Genomic DNA, 15,998 nt, shown 5'->3' with positions numbered 1-15,998 from the left:
AATAAATAAACCTGAAAAACAAAAACCCTACTCCGAGGAAAGGAAATCAAGAGTAATAATCTGTACGAAAATAGCCGAGCTATCATGAGAATAGAGGAAACCCCTGGTAGGGTTAAAGAAATAAATGAAGTTCTCAAATGGATTTTGCCTTGAGAAGCAGAGCATTTAGCAGCAGAACAACACGTCTTCGGAAATAGATCAGCCTCTGAAAATTGTTATAAGAAGAGGTCGTTTTTTCTCTGTTGAGGCACTTGCATAATAGTTTCTGGAAGCTTTTTTTTTTTCAAATTCGAAGACCTAGGGATCAGCAAATATAATTTGCATTTCACCAACATTTAAATAACTATTCGCTTTTCACTTAATTACAGAACCCCATACTGGGTTTCATGTTGCTTTTAAAATGCTGGATGCAGATGGTAATGAGATGGTTGAGAAAAAGGAATTTTTTAAGGTAAGTAGATGCTACTTATTTTTGGCTTATCATAAAACACTTGGGGGTTTGTGTGATTTTACATTTCCATAAAAATAGAAATTATATCCACTGCTTACATATGAAATGTCAAGAAATCATTTGTACATTTGGAAGTGTTAAATTTTCCGTAGTGCAGCCTTGAGGGAAACTGTTGAGGAACAGAGTATAAGATGCCTGTGGGAGAAATGGACTTAAGCATCTACGTTTTGTAGGGTTTTGTTTTATGATAATGATAACGATAATATATATAATATATATAACGATAATAGAAATGATAGAAAAATGAAAAAGCTACAATAGGTATAAATGGGTGCAGGTTTTCCAGGAATTTGCTAAGACTAATATTTGAAAAGCTGGAAATATGTTGAAGTGAAAATACGTTTCCAAGACAACTCTAGGACATGTGACCAGTAAATTTTACTTCATTCCAAGAATGTTGATGGTAGTATTAAAAAAAACCTCACTGTGCATAAACTGTTGAGTATGTGACAGAGTTAAATGTTGTTATTTTTTTAAACTGTTTTAACGTTTACTTATTATTGAGAGAAGGAGAGAGACAGAGCATGAACATGGGAGGGGCAGAGAGAGGGGGAGACACAGAGTCAGAAGCAGGCTCCAGGCTCTGAGCTGTCAGCACAGAGCCCGACACGGGCCTCAAACCCACGAACCGTGAGATCGTGACCTGAGCCGAAGTCAGAACCTTTACCTACTGAGCCACCCAGGCGCCCCGAGTTAAATGTTTTTTATCTATTAGAGTGTTTTGTGGAGAAAAAAACACAACATAGTAAATAGATAACACAGTGCTTTGTACATACTGACTTCTTTGAACCATGATTGGTAATGCATACATACATAAATGACTATGACTTTTTTTTAAATTTTTTTTTTTTCAACGTTTATTTATTTTTTTGGGACAGAGAGAGACAGAGCATGAACGGGGGAGGGGCAGAGAGAGAGGGAGACACAGAATCGGAAACAGGCTCCAGGCTCTGAGCCATCAGCCCAGAGCCCGACGCGGGGCTCGAACTCACGGACCGCGAGATCGTGACCTGGCTGAAGTCGGACGCTTAACCGACTGCGCCACCCAGGCGCCCCTATGACTTTTTTTTAAAAAAGCCTTTAAGACCTGAAGCAAATGGACTCTTTTACATGTAGGAATATAAAAGAAACACACATTTTGGAAAACGAAATTGGCAGTTTCTTAACTATACTTGGCAATTCTACTCCCATGTATTTAGTCAAAGGAAGAAAACATGTTCACCCAAAGACCTGTGTATGAATGTTCGTAACAGCTTTATTCATAATAGCCCCGAACTGGAAACAGACCCTAAGTGTTCATCAAGTGACTAGATAAACAAATTGCATTCATACAATAAAATACTACTCAGCGATATAAAGGAAAAGTTACTGATAAACACAACAACATGGATGAATCAAGGTGAAACAGACAGTATACAGAGCAGGTGATTCCTCGGATACGAAACTCTAGAAAAGGAGCGTATCTACACTAACAGAAAGCGGATCATTGGCAGCCTGGGGCTGAGAGGGAGTGAGGAGTTGACTGCAGTTTCCATGAGGGAGCCTCCTGAAGTGCTAGAAATATTTCAGATCTTGGGGAGGGTGGTAGTGACATGGGCATGTAAATGTGTCAAAACCCATCGAACTCTATGTGTTTTATTATCATACAAACTATACGTCAGTAACCCCTTTGACAAGGTTCCATACCACAGGCTTTGCAAATTTAATTACTAAGATATTTGGTTCTATGTATAAGAAACTGTCTCAAAGACTAGAAGCGAAGGACGTAGCAAAAGTTCTAATCAGAGAATAAACATAAAACAGAAAATAGGCTCATAAGTATTTAGCATATGTGGAAATCTGGAAGAGGATATAAAGAGTGCATGAATGTTAGCATACGGGGGAGACTAAGGTCAGCGACATGAACATCTGTGTGAGTAAACAGGTGAAATTCTCAGTGTTGGAAAGTGTAGCACAATCCATCTTACCCAGTGTGGCCGCCATCGGTAATTGTTCCACTGCCTTAAAAAGTCTGTCCGAGTGGGGAATCATTTTTAAAGGTAAAGATACTTACATAACAGGCTTTTTAATTAACTTAAGTAAATACACATCCTTTTTTTCTTTTTTTTTAACATTTTTCTTTATTTCTCTTTGTATCCATTTTGGAACCAAGGCCTTTTCTTTAGAGTGGAGCCACTGAGTGGATTCTTGCTACACAGTCTCATCATTTATCATCTGCAGTTTCCACTTTGTTTTCTTTAAAGGGCAGAAAAGATGTGAAGACAGGTATGAAGCACTCAATGTAGAATCCTTCAAGATTTGGTGATTTTCCCCACTCTTTACAGACATACCCTAGCTAATCAGAAGCAACTTTTTTTTAGTAGTGTCCCTTTATAACACAGCTCTGAAGTATTCCTCTCTTTTTTATTGCAGCAACTCTTTTCAGACTCCTTTTTCACGGATACAGGCATTTGCATTATGGCAAGTGACTTCACCCACACCCCTTTGCGCATGTAGTCAGGGCCCATGAACTCAATGAAACAAGCTAGCCACCAGGACAGGAATCGATGCAGGCTGTCCCCTCGCGGCTTCCTTGACATGGCGTTTTCTGAGGGGCCTGGCAGCTCCCGGTGACAGTGGCCCGCTCATTTCAGGGTGTTGCCAAACATAAGACAGTAAATGTTACGCTTTTATGTTTGAAGTTCATATCGCTTTCAAAAACAAAAAGAAAACTCACATAAACTGTCTTCTGTGCTTGGTGCATCCATTTCAGGCTCTTCTCGTTTCTTTCACCAAATAGTTGTCTTTGAACCTACATTCTCACCTCAGGCAAAAAAAGGAGACCAATGTCCTAGTGTCCCCAAGTAGTTAACTTCTACCTTCAGCTTTCTGGTGTTTCCAGAAAACCACATTACTTCACAGAAATATTGAATTAAATAATTACGGTAACAAGTGCAATGAGCGTAATTGGTTTGGAAACACACAAAAATTAGAGCAGATACTGAGCTCAACTGCTGAGAGCACGAATATGCAAGCAAGCTTGAGACTGGCCAGGAGCTCACTGGGAATATCTATCCCGGAGTTCTGCAGGGGCAGTAGGGAGCCTTGATTAATCTGCATTGGTTAAGTTTTTGGTTTTTTGTTTGTTTGGTTGGGTTTTTTTTGCTACATTTTATTTGAAGAAACAACCCAGTATACAACTATAGGAATTAAATTCTGGAATATCTAGAAAGTGGACTCAGCATAACTATCCTCAATACCCTCAATATTTCAGACCAGTATGTTGGTATATAGTTCTTGAAGGTGTGCTAAAACACACAGAAAATACACCCTCACACTAGAACAGATACCTTTGGATTGTTGTGTGGTTAGGTGTACTTTACAAAACACACAGAAAAGTTTCAAAACAGGAACAACTGAAATAATGGGAGGTAAGAAGCTGCTTTATGAGGACCTATCTTAAAAGTAGGTGTGTGTCATGGAAAGACGAAATGTATGATCTTCTGTGTAGAATCCAACAAAAAATCAGACTCCTAGAAAGAGATCAGATTTGTGGTTACCAGAGGCGAGGTTGGGAATTGAAGGAAGGTGGTCAAAAGGTACAAACTTGGAGCTAGAAGATGAGTCAGTGCTGGGGGTGTAACGTGCATCACGACAGCCATAGGGTTTACATAGGAACGTGGTTAAGAGAGTGAATCCTAGGGGCGCCTGGGTGGCGCAGTCGGTTAAGCGTCCGACTTCAGCCAGGTCACGATCTCGCGGTCCGGGAGTTCGAGCCCCGCGTCAGGCTCTGGGCGGATGGCTCAGAGCCTGGAGCCTGTTTCCGATTCTGTGTCTCCCTGTCTCTCTGCCCCTCCCCCGTTCATACTCTGTCTCTCTCTGTCCCAAAAATAAATAAAAATGTTGAAAAAAAAAATTAAAAAAAAAAAAAAGAGAGTGAATCCTAGGAGCTACTATAACAAGGAGAAAAGATTTTTTTTTTGCCTTTTTTTTTTTTGCATGTGTATGAGATGATGGATGTTAACTTACTGCAGTAATCATTTCAGAACTTCTCTAAGTCAAATCATTGTACACAGGGAGGTATGTCGATTATATCTCAGTACAACTGGAAAAAGATAAGACTCATGGAAGTCTCCTTCTCTCTCTGCCCCCCCCCCCCCTTGCTGGTGCTCTGTCTCTCTCTCTCTCTCTCTCAAAAATAAATAATAAAAAAAACTTTTTTTAATTAAAAAAGGCATCGCTAGTTTCCTATCACTGGTGTCAGTGAGATCTTTATGTCAGTTCTAGTCATCTAGTTTTTCTTCCAATCACCATGTACCGGGAAGACAGGCAACAAAGCTTGTTAAAATTAGGTATAAAATACAGACTCTATTACTTGCACTCTCCAGTAAAGTAGCCAGTAGCCATATGTAGCTTTTGGGCCCTTGAAATTTGGCTTGTGGCCAAAAAAAACTTAAGTTTTTACATTTTAATTAATGTAAAATCTAAATTTGAAACCTGATATTCCCTTTAGGTGTTCAGAAATTTTTACATGTGTTTGAAGCTACCTGGGTATAGGGAGCCCCTTTTAAATTGTAAATCTTATGAAATCTGAACGCAGATCAAGTATTTCCAATGAAATGTAAATCTGAATTGATTGTCCTGTAAATGTAAAATCCACAGTGGATTTTGAAGAAAAGAGAAAGGAACGTAAAACATCGGAATCTTTATATTAAATACATGATGAAGTGTGATGGGATATTAATTCATTTTCATGTGTCTTTTTTTGTTGTTTTTATTTTTTTGAATGTGGCTACTCAAAAATTTTAAATTACTTACGTAACTCCTTTATATTTCGATTGGACAGCACTGCTTTAGAATATACAAGACTATAAATTCTGAGAAAGTTTTGTACATATTTTATCATATGCCCTTAAAACAATTGTTTCAAATGCTGAAAAAGATTTTTCTTACGCGTGGGTTTGCATCTTACATGAGAAAGCTGGAGGATTCCAGAGGACTGAAGTTGCCTAAGTATACTTCCAGATAAGTGAAGTTTCACTTACTGTTCAGAAAAACAGGTAGCAATCTTCCAGAATTCAACTTCTTAAAGTGGCAGAAGTTAAAAGTAACAGAAAGTTATGGAGAAAACTATACTGTGTAACTGCTTAAAGAATATTGGGAATGTTTCACATATTCAAAACATGTGGTTTGAAAAAGATAGAAATTGTTTCATTCTAACTTCATTGTAAGTAAGTGTTAGCAAATTTGCTTGTTAGCCACGAATCAGTATGGATAAAGTTTATCATTATAGAGCAACTGGATTAGGAAGGCAGCATGGAATTCTACAGAGAAGGTGAGGGTAGTTTAAATGGACAAAATGGGGGGAAAGTAATAAAATAAAATAAATAAAATAAAATAAAATAAAATAAAATAAAATAAAATAAAATAAAATAAAATAAAATAAAATAGGATTTCTAGGTATCATGGCTCCTACTCAGGACCTCAGATGAAAAATTACTCACAAAGCAAGCAGGAAAGGAAATACTAGATAGTCATCATAAATTTATCTTTAAATTCAATTTCATTCAGCATAGGAAAACAGAAATAACCATATTGCTCTATTTAGCACCAACAGTCATTAAATGACCGTCATTACCGGTCCCTCGGGGAAAGAAACTTTATAAAATACAGACCGCTGTAAGAGCATTGTTGCTGTCCCTGTGTGGCCGACATGTGAAGAGACACCTCAGAGGCAGAGTCCCCAATGTGAACTGTACTTCACCACCGGGAGAAACCAGTGGACAGCTGTCAGAGATAATTGTGCTTCAGTTTTCAAAAATTATCTCTGTCCACAGTGTGAAAGCTGAACTAGAAGAGAAGAGATTGGAGATAGGTGGCTTGTTACACTATTACAGTAGTCCAGTTTACAACTGCGAATGCAAAGTGGGAAATACGGTCAAGACGTGCTGTGGAATAGGCTCTGAGGAACCTGGTTTCCAGCTGGATTGAAGAGGCGAGGGGAGAGGAGACATGAGTGGTCACTCCTTTTTCCAGCCAGCCTAACTAGGAATTATGGTGGCACTAACTGATCTAAGAGGACAGAGGACTAGCTCTTACTGAGGATTGGTTATGTTCAACATACATGTTGCATTGTTGCATCTTTGCAGCAACCTACAAGGTAAGTAGTAGTATCCCCATTTTAAATATAAAATCGATATACAGTCGATATAGCAGCCATGATTTGATTCCAAGTCAGTCCATCCAGTTCCACAGCCCTGCTCTTTCCTTAATGTTAGCCGGCCTCATTTGAAGGAGAATGCAGAGGAGGACTGGGTTGAGAAAGATCTTAACTCTGAGCTTGGAAATGTTGACCTTTATGAACTATTGGGACATCTCTGTAGAGATAGATATGAGTAGCGAGCAACTGTCTGGAGGTAAGAAGGTAGCCGGGATTAGGAAGCATCCTGATACAGGTGATAATTAAGTCATGAGAGTATGTGACCTAAAGGGGAGAATGTAGAGTGAAGAAGGATAAGATCAGAGTTTTGGAAAACAGTTGCATTTAAGAGGTTAAGCTGAAACTGAGAAGCCAAGAATGAAATTGAGAAGGAGCAGAGTACAGGAGAAGTAAGAAAAAGCCCAGAAAGTGCAGGATAATGGAATCCAGGGAAGAAACGAGCAACCATGAAGTAATGTTTAACGTCAAACTTTTTTAAAGTGGTCAAGTTGGATAGCGACAGAGTAGAGGACTCCTTAAATTTTGTAGGTCTTTGGGAGCCATTACAGAAGCAGTTTGAAAATAGTGGTAGGGACCAATGCCATAGAGCAAAAGACTAACGAGGAGTGGATAGGAAATGCAGAATCGATTGGAGGAGTTAAGATGGCACAGTAGCAGGGGGACCCTGGGCTTCCTTCAAACACAGCTAAATCAACATCAAGTCATTTTGAGCACTAGGAAATCAGCGTGAGAATTAAGAGAACAATCTGCATAATTTGAGGGAGAGAACCTGGCAGGCTTATTTAACAAAGAAATCAAAGCACTCCTAGTTAAAGGTCCAAACACTGCCGCTGCAAGCAAGGAGGAGCTCTGCAGAGGACTGGCCTTGGGGAAGGAGCAGCCAAGTCACAGTAGCAAAGTGCAGACCACATGCACCATGAGTACTTTCTGAAGCACCAGGCCCTGGACAGCGTATGACCCCTTCTTAAGATAGCAAGCCGCTCAGGAGCAGGAAGCATAACAAGCTCTCGTAACACACAAAGACAGAAACCGAGAGAAAATGACAAGGTGGAGGAACCCCCCACCCCCCAGAGAAAGATCAAGAAGAAACCGCAGCCAGGGATTTGCTCAAAACAGACATAAGCAATACATCTGAACAAGAATTGAGAACAGTGGGCTTGAAAAAACCTAGAAGACACCAGAGAAACCCTTGCTGCAGAGATAAAAGACCTAAAAACTGGTCAGGCCAAAATAAAAAATGCTATAACTGAGTTGCAAAACCAACAGGATGGAATCACAGTGAAGGTGGAAGAAGCAAAGGAACAACTGGGTGACATAGAAGGTAAAAGTATGGAAAATAATGAAGCTGAAAAGAAGAGGGGAAGAAAAGTATTAGATCGTGAATATATACCTAGGGAACTCAGCAGTTCCACGAAATGCAATGATATTCATACCTTAGCAGTCCCAGAAGAAGAGCAGGTAGAAAGGGGGAGAGGGCTTATTTGCACAAATTATAACTGAGAACTTCCCTAGTCTGGGGAAGGAAGAGGCATTCAAATCCAAGAGGCACACAGAACTCCCCTGAAAATCAACAAAACAGGTCGATACCAAAACCTATCATCCTGAAACTTGCAAAATACAAAGATAAAGGCACAAAGATCCTTATCTACAAGGGTAGACACATTAGGCTTAGCAGACACATAGAAACGTGGCAGGCCAGAAGGGGGTGGAATGATATATACAGCGTGCTACAGGGAAAAATATGCAGCCAAGAATACTGAATCTAACAAGCCTGTCATTCAGGATAGAAGGAGAGGTAAAGAGTTTCCAGGAAAAACAAAAACTAAAAGAGTTTGTGAACACTAAACCAGCTCTGTAAGAATTATTAAAGGGGACCCTTTGAGCAGGAAAGAGAGACCAAAAGCAACCAAGACCAGAAAGGAACAGAGATGATCCGCAGGAACACGACTTTACGGGTAATACAATGGCACTAACTTGATATCTGTCAGTAATTACTCTGAATATAAATTGACTAAATACTCCAATCAAAAGACGTAGGGTATCGGAATGGATTTAAGAAACAAGACCCATCGATATGCTGCTTACAATAGATTCATTTTAGACCCAAAGACACCTTCAGATTGAAAGTGAGGGGATGGAGAGCCATTTTTCATGCTAACAGGCATCAAAAGAAAGCTGGAATAGCCATACTTCTATCAGACAAACTAGATTTTAAACCAAAGACTGTAATAAGAGATGAAGAAGGGCATTGTATCCTAATAAAGAGATCTACTCAACAGGAATATCTAACAGTTGTAACTATGTATGCCCCAAACTTGGAAGCAGCCAAATATATGAATCAATTAATAACAAACTTAAGCTCACTGATAATCATATAGTAATAGTAGGGGACTTACAACACCCCACTTATAGCAATGGACAGATCCTCTAAGCAGATCATCAAGGAAACAGTGGCTTTGAACGACACACTGGACCAGATGGACTTAACAGATACTTTCAGAGCATTTTGTCCTAAAGCAGCAGAATACATATTCTTTTCAACTGCACATGGAACATTCTCCAGACTAGATCACATACTGGGTCACGAATCAGGCCTTAACCAATACAGAAAGATAGAGATCATATCATGCATATTTTCAGACCACAATGCTATGGAACTTGAAGTCAGCCACAAGAAAAAATTTGGAAAGACCACAAATACTTGGAGGTTAGAGAACATCCTACGAAAGAATGAATAGGTTAACCAGGAAATTAAAGAAGAAATAAAAAATACATGGAAGCAAATGAAAATGAAAACACAACATTCCAAAATCTTTGGGATGCAGCAAAGACAGTTATAAGAGAGAGTATGTAGGCCATAGCTCAAGACGCAAGAAAAGTCTCTAACTCACAACCTAACGTTCCATCTAAAGGAGCTGGAAAAAGGACACCAAATAAGCCTAAAGCCAGCAGAATAATAAAGATTAGAGCTAAAATAAATGATGAGCAATTCTATGCCAACAAATTGGGCAATCTGGAAGAAATGGATACATTCCTAGAAACATAAACTACCAAAACTGAAACAAGAAGAAATAGAAAATTTGAACAGACTCATCATGGCCAGCAAAGAAATTGAACCAATAATCAAAAATCTCCCAACAAACAAGAGTCCAGTGCTGGATTGCTTCCCAGAGGAATTCTACCAAATATTTAAAGAAGAAATCCTACCTATGCTTCTGAAACTGTTCCAAAAAATAGAAAAGGAAGGAAAACTTCCAAACTCATCCTGCGAGGCCAGTATTACCTTAATTCCAAAACCAGACCAAGACCCCACTAAAAAGAGAGACTACAGACCAATATCCCTGATGAACATGGATGCACAACTCTTCAACAATATACTAGAAAATCAAATCCAACAATATATTAAAAGAATAATTCACCACAATCAAGTGGGATTTACTTTTGGGGTACAGGGCTGGGGGTTCAAGATCTGCAAATCAATCGACGTGATCTGCCATATTAATAAAAGAAAGGATAAGAACCATGTGATGTTTTCAATAGACACAGAAAAAAACATTTGACAAAATACAGCATCTTTTCTTGATAAAAACCCTCAAGGAAGCAGGGATAGAAGGAAAATACCTCAACATCATAAAGGCCATATATGAAAGGCCCACAGCTAATATCATCCTCAATGGGGAAAAACTAAGAGCTTTCCCCCTGAGATCAGGAACATGACAGGGATGTCCACTCTCCCCACCGTTATTCAACATTGTATTCGAAGTCTTAGCTTCAGCAATCAGACCACACAAAGGAATAAAAAGCATCCAAATCAGCAAGGAAGAAGTCAAACTTTCAAGCTTTGCAGATGGCATGATACTTTATGTGGAAAACCCAAAATATTCCACCAAAGAAATTGCTAGAACTGATACCTGAATTCAGCAAAGTCACAGGATGCAAAATGAACGTACAGAAACCTGTGGCATTTCAATATACCAATAATGAAGCAACAGAAAGAGAAATCAAGGAATCAATCCCATTTACAGTTGCACCAAAAACCATTAAGATACCTAGGAATAAACCTAACCAAAGAGGTGAAAGGTCTGTACCCTGAAAACCGTAAAACACCGATGAAAGAAATTGAAGAAGACACAAACAAGTGGAAAAGCATCCCATGCTCATGGATCAGAAGAAAAAATGTTAAACTGTCTATACTACCCAAGGCAATCTACACATTTAGTGCAATCCCTATCAAAATAACACAGCATTTTTCACAGAACTAGAACAAACAGTTATGAAATTTGTATGGAACCAGAAAAGACCCCGAATAGCCAAAGTAATGTTGAAAAAGAAAAGAAAAGCAGGAGGCATCAAAATTCCAGACCTCAAGCTGTATTATAAAGCTGTAATCATCAAGACAGTATGGTACTTGCACAAAAACAGACAGAGATCAGTGGAACAGGATAAAAAACCCAGAAGTGGACCCGCAACCGTATGCAATTAATCTTTGACAAAGAAGGAAAGAATATCCAATGCAAAAAAGACAGTTTCCAACGAATAGTGTGGGGAAAACTGAACAGCGACATGCAGAAGGAACCTGGACCACTTTCTTACACCATACACAAAAATAAACTCAAAATGGATGAAAGACCTAAATGTGAGACAGGAAACCATCAAAATCCTAGAGGAGAACACAGGCAGCAACCTCTTTACCTCAGCTGTAGCAACTTCTTACTAAACATGTTGCTGGAAGCAAGGGAAACAAAAGCAAAAATGAACTGTTAGGACTTCTTCAAGATAAAAAGCTTCTGCACAGTGAAGGAAACAGTCAACAAAGCAAAGGCAACCTGTGTCATGGGAGAAGATATTTGCAAATGACATACCAGATAAAGGGCTAGTATCCACAATCTGTAAAGAACTTACCAAACTCAACACCCAAAAAATAAATAATCCAGCTAAGAAGGAAATAGGCAGAAGACATGAATAGACATTTCTCCAAAGGAGACACACAAATGGCTAGCAGACACATGAAAAAATGCTCCACATCACTCATCATCAGGAAAATACAAATCAGAACCACAATGAGATACCACCTCACACCTGTCAAAATGGCTAAAATGAACAACTCAGGAAACCACAAATGTTGGTGAGGATGCAGAGAAAGGGGAACCTTCTTACACCATTGGTGAGAATGCCAACTGGTACAGCCACTCTGGAAAACAGTATGGAAATTCCTCAGAAGTTAAAAATAACTACCCTACAACACAGCAGTTGCACTACAATACAGGAATTGTATTTATACAAAGTATACAATAATACTGATTCGAAGGGGCAAATGTACCCTATTGTTTATAGCAGCACTATCAACAATAGCCAAATTATGGAAACAGCCTGTGTCCATCAACTGATGAATGGAAAAAGAAAACTTGATGTGCATGTGTATATATGTATATGTGTGTATACATGTGAGTAATGTATGTATACACACATATACATACATGCACATACATCAGAATATTACTCAGCCATCAAAAAGAATGAAATGTTGCCATTTGCAATGACGTTGATGGAGCTAGAGTGTATTATATGCTAAGCTAAATAAGTCAGTCAGAGAAAGACAAATACCATATGATTTCAGCCATATGTGGAATTTAAGAAACTAAACAGATGAATATAGGGGAAGGAAGGAAAAATAAATAAGATAAAAACAGAGAGGTAGGCAAGCTGTAAGAGACTCTTAAATAGAGAACAGAGGGTTGCTGGAGGAGAGGTAGGTGGGGGGATGGGCATTAAGGAGGGTACTGGTTAGGATGAGCACTGGGTGTTATATGGACGTGATGAATCACTAAATTCTACTCCTGCGGCCAATACTACATTATATGTTAACCAACTTGAATTTAAATAAAATCTGGGAAAAAATAATAACTTGTTGAATGAAGATATAGCCACAAATAAAATAAAATAAAATAAAATAAAATAAAATAAAATAAAATAAACCCTTTATCACTCTTCCTATCACTAGAATAAATATACAGCCCAGTTTGTTCAAATGTAGACAGTCCAGTGGTTACTCGTACTAACTGCAATTATTTGTAGTGCCCTTCTTCACTCTTACAAGTACCTGGTTTAAATAATAAATTACACGGTTAATATTCAAAAAAAAAAAAAAAAAAAAGGAAATACAGAATCGATGTCCGTAGATAAAAATTATTCTTCTGAGATGCTTGGCATTTAAAGAAGGAAATTAATCTGATACTAGTTTAAGGTAGGAAACCTATCTGTCTGCACAAGTGACACCTGAAATAGTGTCATACAGGGTACCTTTACGCTCCGCCTACCTCAGTCTACCTCAGGTACAAGAAGAGGACATATTTAAGATTATTACTCAGGTAGAGCCTAATAGTTATGAAAAGGCTGTTCTATATGAAGGTAAAATTCCGTTATATTGATTAAACTGTCAGCACGTTCACAAACCATAAATCCCTCAGACGTGGATGAACTTTCTGCTTTTATTTTGGGCAGTGGCAAAGCATGGGGAGCCAGACCTCAGAGGTACTGCCTCCACCATCGTACATCCCTAGATGTGTGATGTCGGAACTAATTTTACACAGTGGGGACAATAGAGCCTCTGGTAATATCACTGTCATACTTACAAAGACCAAAGTTCCGATTCATTACAGTAATGTTTGATGAAACCCAAGTCTGAATGACAAAGCCTGCAGATAAAGAAGACACTGAACATGAAACTGAAAAAAGACAATAGAAGGGAAGGCACGTTGGTTTTTTTCTTTGTCGTCTTCAGGTCTCTTCTCGCAGTGCAACATAGTTTCCTACTCCAAGAGACTAGGCAAGTCTCTCACTGCATATACAGCCTTCACTGCTAAGATTGTTGAGCATACCTACTCCAAAATTTTGGGGGGCACCTGGGTGGCCCAGTCTGTTAAGCGTCCAACTCTTGATTTCGGCTCCAGTCATGATCTTGCAGTTAGTGAGTCCGAGCCCTGCATCGGGCTCCGTGCTGACGGTACAGAGCCTGCTCGGGATTCTCTCGTGAGCTCTCCCTCCGCCCCTCCCCAACTTGTGCACACTCGTGCTCTCTCTCTCTCTCAAAGTAAATAAACAAACATTTTAAAAATAATAAAATTATTTAAATATTTATTATATTAAATAATTAATTAATTATTTAAATAAAATTTAAAAAATAATAAAACTGGGACGCCTGGGTCAGTCAGTTAAGTGTCCAACTTCAGCTCACATCATGATCTCATGGTTCATGGGTTCAAGCCCCGCGTTGGGCTCTGTGCTGACAGCTCAGAGCCTAGAGTCTGCTTCAGATTCTGTGTCCTCCTCTCTCTCTCTCTCTGCCCCTTCCCGGCTCTCTCTTAAAACTAAATAAACATTGGGGCGCCTGGGTGGCGCAGTCGGTTAAGCGTCCGACTTCAGCCAGGTCACAATCTCGCTGTCCGTGAGTTCGAGCCCCGCGTCGGGCTCTGGGCTGATGGCTCAGAGCCTGGAGCCTGTTTCCGATTCTGTGTCTCCCTCTCTCTCTGCCCCTCCCCCCGCTCATGCTCTGTCTCTCTCTGTCCCAAAAATAAATAAACGTTGAAAAAAAAAATTAAAAAAAACTAAATAAACATTAAAAACATTTTTTTAAATACGAAAAGTTTTTGGATACTTTTTCTTAACATAATTTAACATGCTGAATTTATGCAACACTTTCTAAATACTACAATTTTTGCCTTAAATATTTGGAAAATTCTTAGATGATCAACTTATGAATTAAGAAAAGAGGGGCGCCTGGGTGGCGCAGTCGGTTAAGCGTCCGACTTCAGCCAGGTCACGATCTCGCGGTCCGGGAGTTCGAGCCCCGCGTCAGGCTCTGGGCTGATGGCTCAGAGCCTGGAGCCTGTTTCCGATTCTGTGTCTCCCTCTCTCTCTGCCCCTCCCCCGTTCATGCTCTGTCTCTCTCTGTCCCAAAAATAAATAAACGTTGAAAAAAAAAAAAATTTAAAAAAAGAAAAAATTTAAAAAAAAAATTAAAAAAAAATTAAAAAAAAAAAAGAGCATGTTACAATATGTCACTGATTTTTTTTTTAAGTGTAAGGTTATAAAGGTCAAACTTCTAAGCCTATACAAGGTTCTTTATGCTTATCATAGAAATAAAGCAGTAAACTTGATAACTCATGGAGCATAATATAGTCATTTAAAATAACTGCATAAAGGGGCACCTGGCTCAGTTGGTTGAGCATCTGACTTCAGCTCAGGTCATGACCTTGTACTTTGTGAGTTCAAGCCCCACATTGGGCTCTGTGCTGACAGCTCAAGCCTGGAGCCTGCTTCAGATTCTGTGTCTCCCTTTCCCTCTGCCCCTCCTCTGCTCACACTCTGTCTTTCTCTCTCTCTCTCAAAAATAAATAAACATTTCAGGGTGCCTTGGTGGCTTAGTAGGTGAAGCCTCAGACTTTTGCTCAGGTTATCGCCTCGCAGTTCATGGGTTTGAGCCCTGCATTGGGCTCTGTGCTGACAGCTCGGAGCCTGAAGCCTGCTTTGGGTTCTGTGTCTCCTCCTCTGTCTGACCCTCCCCTGCTCGTGCTCTATCTCTCTGTCTCTCAAAAATAAATAAACATTACAAAAAAATTTTTTTGATAAATATATTAAATACCTGCATAAAGAAAATTGGGGGTATAGGAAAACCCAAACTTACTTCCTCCCGTGGGCACCCCAAGTCTGTGGCTGCATATGGATCACTTCCCTCTGAAAAAGACCTGAAACGAGTTGAACAGCTTCCCCACACTGAAAGATAACAAGGCCACATGAAAACGGATAGGAGAGGAGGAGTGTGTCCCTGAGGGGGTTCAAGCCCCACATCAGGCACCCCAACACTTGGAAGCTACACTGAAGAGGTGAGCTCCCAAAACATTGAAAACCAAGGGGACTTGCATTCAAGAGATCCACAGCGCTGTAGAAAACTGAGACTCTACTCTTAAAGAACTCATGCACAGACTCACTCACCCCAGGATTCAGCACAAAAGCAGTAGGTTGCAAAGTGCTGAGGCCATCGATGGAGGAAACTCACTGGCCAGTCTTCAAAGCACCTGCTGGAGGAGCAGATGTAGGTGGAGGGGCTCACAAGCACAAGACTTCTGTCTCATTTTAACTCGCTTCTGCTGTTTGCCCCACTCGTGCACTCTCCCGTGGCCCAGCCCTTCTAAACGTGGCAGTGGGCTTGTCCTGTTATGCCAAATTGACAGGTGTGTGCGGTCCACATAAGGGATGCCCCTTAAATGCCTGGCTCTGGTGGCCACAGAG

At 39.7% G+C, this 15,998-nt stretch overlaps 1 protein-coding gene across 1 annotated transcript in view; it reads left to right on the top strand.

Annotated features, from left to right (window-relative positions):
- Positions 1–15,998, top strand: part of MICU2 (mitochondrial calcium uptake 2) — a 146,685-nt gene that overhangs the window by 80,353 nt on the left and 50,334 nt on the right. Inside the window, exon 6 of the mRNA XM_047077727.1 lies at positions 369–451. Within this exon, the coding sequence (XP_046933683.1) occupies positions 369–451 (83 nt within the window). The remainder of the gene's footprint in view (positions 1–368; positions 452–15,998) is intronic.

Source organism: Lynx rufus, unplaced genomic scaffold, assembly GCF_022079265.1.
Source record: "Lynx rufus isolate CCGP_SWC_20201006 ecotype Redwood Valley unplaced genomic scaffold, mLynRuf1.p SCAF_1, whole genome shotgun sequence".
NCBI lineage: Eukaryota > Metazoa > Chordata > Mammalia > Carnivora > Felidae > Lynx > Lynx rufus.
This window is presented reverse-complemented; position numbering and strand designations above follow the sequence as displayed.